General features: G+C 43.4%; 1 protein-coding gene across 1 annotated transcript; it reads right to left on the reverse strand.

Annotated features, from left to right (window-relative positions):
- Window positions 1-1362: 1362 nt before the first annotated feature.
- On the reverse strand, window positions 1363-4174 carry LOC127324018 (uncharacterized). Its single transcript, XM_051352123.2, has 4 exons — window positions 3931-4174; window positions 2316-3212; window positions 2006-2155; window positions 1363-1865 (listed from the first exon to the last, which is right to left on the reverse strand). The coding sequence occupies exons 1-4, from the start codon at window positions 3946-3948 to the stop codon at window positions 1503-1505; spliced, it is 1428 nt and encodes a 475-aa protein (XP_051208083.1). The 5' UTR covers window positions 3949-4174; the 3' UTR covers window positions 1363-1502.
- Between the last annotated feature and the right edge of the window lie 255 nt (window positions 4175-4429).

Raw genomic sequence — 4429 nt, forward strand, 5'->3', positions numbered from 1 at the left:
GAGTCTTTGGCCGTTTGTATGCAAAAGAATTCAGGTCATTGATGCAAACTGGTGAAATACTCCGGTTGCTGCATATGACAACAATAGGATAGAGCGGCAGCAAACGACAAGAGAATTTCCTTGATCATCCCTTATAACAGCACCTGTAGCCACCTACGGAAATCTGAGGATTATGGGTGCAAATAGATAAGATAATTTTCGTACCGAAACCGGCCCCAAATCCGGTTTTAGGTTTCCATATCTGATTTTACAGAATTTGGCGAATAAGGATATCTGATTCTGTCATGGTGCTTCGGATATGGTATAGTATATGGTACACCGAATAACATGCGGATATGAATTGTCCGAAATTAATTAGGATAATTCAAAAAGTTTTAAACCGAATAATCCGATTTTTAAGTCAAAAGGCAAGGCCATTCTCACGATATTAGTAGTCATTGAATTGCCAGATTCATTTGGCGAGCATGTTTAGCTCTAAATTTCTATCAATGCTTGAATTTTAGCGAAAATTGTGTCTTTTTTCTTAACTACACAAAAACAGAAGTTTAGTTTTCACTCAAAATTTGCAAGAACAATAACTATCTACCGATTAGAGCATATATCCGAATAGTTTTGTTTCCGGTACGAGTCCATTCTGTTTCCAATTCGAACCCGCAATCCGGTATATCCGTATTCGAATCCGAAGCCGGTCAATATCCGCTCCGATCTAAATCCGGAAAAAAACTGTGGCAAAGTATATGGTAGGAGCAAAATCCGATCCAATCCGTTTACACCCCTACTAAGTTAGTAGGATGCATCGACATTTGGTTTCGTGTACCTTCCTCTGGTTTTTTCCATCCAAAGGCGAATCCCAGAGTTCTTCTTGCATGATCAGGTGAAGTTCGTCGTCATGGCTCTGGCCTCTGATGGATTGGGCCGAGTGCAAAGGATTGGAGACTGGCTCCTCCGTATGATCTTCCTTCTGTGCCACCAAATGTACCAGCATGTAGTTACGATTAACTCTTTGGTGTCCACACCATGTAGTAGGGAGCCTCAAAAACCGCAGAACCAGATCGGTCAAAGGTGGAGGCTTGGTTGATTCGATCTGCCCATCCAAAGCTTCTCCAAATCTCAGCTGCTCTCGGACATTGGAAGACAAATGCAATGTATCCTCACACAGCAGATGTTCTAAACTGGACACAGGCTGCTAGTTACGATCATGTATGTTTGCAAGTGTAGGGTCAAAAAACGCCATGAAAAAAAATCACCTACGCTGAAGCAAAACTTTGGACCACAGACGACTGATATTTGACACTCACCAACAACAACAAAAATGCATGGAGCAATTTACAACCAGTTCTTGACCCAGCTAGCCTGCTCAGGGGCACAACAACTGTTGGTTCAACAGCCTGAGTTCATGAGATAACCACCACACCTTAATTGCATTGCACAATTGCTTAAATACGACAATAACAAGGTATTCAACACAAAAAGAAAGTACAGAGTGTTGCACTCTAATTCGCCTAACACCCCTTATTACTACTCTCATTAAAAATTATTCGCGGCAAGAACATGCCATCTCTAATTCGGCTAACGACCATTTCTTCCTCATCTTTCTTTGGGAACTTTGATGGTATACCAAGGGCGTCACAGGAGTAACATTGCTCATCTCCTTTCAAAATTATAATGTGTAGATTGGGACATCTCTCCAGCATGGATCTTATAAATGTAAACTGATGTTCTAGTGACCTAAAGCCAATGAATTCCAGCTGTTTCAAAAGCCAGTTTTTGGAGCCATCGAAATCCATCTTCCACTGAGGAGCCTTTCTGTCAAAGAAGGCCTGCTGTCTGATCTCGTCGTCCACATCACATGGATGTTCCCATACCTATATTTGGGTAAGAAATCATCACATGTAGTTGAATTTTAGTACTAAACAGCATTCAGGCAAAACTTGAAGCGCTGCATGTGGAGAAGTAAACAAAGATAACATAATTTAGGACGAAAAACAAGGGAAAGTTGCATCACCTCAACATGTAACATCTCGATAGATGGTGCCGCCACAAGAAAGGCCGTTATCCACAAAATGTCAAATTCAACAAAGATACCGCGCACATACAGCTTCCTTAGCTTCTTGAAAGCAGTGCGGAGTTGGCCCATTTCAGGTTGCATCCAAAGCTGGCCAGAAGATAAATTAAAATGAATAATTCACAAGCATGAGAGATGAGGTTACCAAAGAATTTACAACTATGTTTATTCTCTATGATATAACTCTTAACAGCATAACAAAAGCAACACAAAAAGAGTTACCACTTCACGAAAATAAGCTACAACTTACCTTTTCTCCTTGGAAATCCAATGTGAGAGTATGTATGCTTGAGGTTCCGTGCAGTAGCTCACTTAATTTAAATTCACGTTGGTCACATATCGCACCACATGAGAGTTCTAGTTGCCCAAGAGACGGGACAAAACCGAAAGCTAAGGGGACAGACCGAGATACCCAAGTATCCCAACTGAGCTTCTCCAACTTCGGAAGGCAGACCACCTCAAGTCTCTCAAAACGACACTTGGTGAGTTCTAGAACAATGAGTTTTGAGTCTGGTGCATCAATCTTAAACCAAGATCCAAGACCAGTATCACACTGACAGAGGCTTAGATACTTCAGTTGCTTGCAGCAGTCAAACAGGATGTGATGCATATCCACTTTGATGAAGCCTAAATTGTCTAGAGAGAGTCTTGTGAGGCAATGGAGAACACTAGGGTAGGCACAGAAAAAACCATCTATTTCTTCGACTCGCTGTAGCATATCCTCCACACTACAGTCAAGAGGATCTGTCGCATCAAGAATAGTGAGATCCAAATCTTTCAAGAAACCGCTTTCAATTGCATCACCTACCAGTAGGCCAAGTTCACACAAGAAAGTGTTGATCAAGTAGAGCTTAAGGTGCAGACTTGAGATAGTGGATCCTCTCTGCTGATCAGTCAAGAAACTCCTGGTTGCTTTGGTCAAAGACACCATAGCTTTCTCCATATCATTTGCCTCAATAGTTTCAGTGCATGGAGCAGATAGGAAATCCTCGACATCCATGCTGAGTTCAGGGAGCAACCAAGGCAGATGCCTCCACCGTGTAGAGAGCACGCATGTCCTTACTGCCATACATAAACTGACTCTCCCCAAGATACACAGTAAAATATCATCAGTTAGCGTGCTGAGCCTATCTTCGTCCTCCCGCTGCTGCAACATAAATTATGAACCCATTATTAAGCAGCCAAATGAATGACTATAGAAATCCGAAACAGAAAATAGTTACACAGAGTGTCAAGAACAATGCTGTATCTAGAGCGTAAACTGTTTGATAAGCCGAATGGCTCCTAAGAACACTTGCTATCGGAATCTGTGAAACCTTGCTCCGTTCAGGTTCATCAAGGTTTGTAGGAAATAGGGTATATTGAGCTTTTATTTAAGGCAAACATGGAACCTACCCACTGCAGACCTGACCCGGTCAGTACCATATGTGCAACTGCACAGGAGGAGCTATAGTGCAAAGATCATCTATCTGTCAATCCGCTTAATTAGCCTATCTTCCTCCTCTGACTGCTGCTAGAGAATAATGGACCCATTTAGTTAGTGGGTAACTAGATCCACTGACTCAAAAGTTAGGATTATTTCTAACTAAATGCAGAGAACTGAAACTAAATCCAAATATTCAGGGAATATGTAGAGTTCACTAATTAGTCAGGATTTTTTGTAGATGAGGACATTATGCAACACATACAGTACATGCTTTGGGTGCACAGCAATTGTTGCTTGGGTTTCACGATGTGTGCATCGTTGTGATTTAATTTGGTGGAGAGAATCCAGTGTGCCAGAAGATATGCTCGTCATAATTGTTGCAGGTAATTGTGGATGAAGCGATTGAGAATTAGCAAAGCCGTCGTTGTGAGTGGATTACCTGCTGATGCGGCGACATTGCTGCTGCTTCGTTCGACGGCTCCAGGGTTTGGTGGGCGGCGCGGGAGGCGGAAGGACGCGGTGCGGCGGTGGCCTCCAGTGGGAGGTGGCTGCGGCGCGTGGGGGCGGAGAGGAGGGGCGCGGCGCGGGGAGGCGGAGGGACGCGGTGCGGCGGTGGTCTCCGGCGTGAGGCGGCCGCGGCGCTTGCGATGCGACGGCTGGACTGGAGCAGAAACTGCAGAGTCTAGCCGGTGAAGACGGGAAGGTTATCAGGCTGACACGCGGGCCCAAGTTCCCAACTCTGTTTTTCCCAGCCTACTATTATTACTTCAGCTTTGTTCTAAGTCAAACTTATTAAAATTTAACCAACTTATTAAAACCCCAGACTCAAGGTTCCCCACCGTTGGATTAAACCAATTTGGGTCATTAGATCGACTTCTATGTCTAGTTTTGTCTCAAAATTTCACTCAAAATAATCTCGCTTTTGTTTTATTGAAGCA

This window comes from Lolium perenne, chromosome 4 (genome assembly GCF_019359855.2).
Source record: "Lolium perenne isolate Kyuss_39 chromosome 4, Kyuss_2.0, whole genome shotgun sequence".
Lineage (NCBI taxonomy): Eukaryota > Viridiplantae > Streptophyta > Magnoliopsida > Poales > Poaceae > Lolium > Lolium perenne.

Bases quoted from the DNA above. Each gene is read 5' to 3' on its own strand.
- LOC127324018 (XM_051352123.2), bottom strand. The intron at 2,156-2,315 runs GTAAGTTGTAGC...TCTTCTGGCCAG, and splicing joins TGGATTTCCAAGGAGAAAAG to CTTTGGATGCAACCTGAAAT. The intron at 1,866-2,005 runs GTGATGCAACTT...ACCCAAATATAG, and splicing joins TCGAGATGTTACATGTTGAG to GTATGGGAACATCCATGTGA.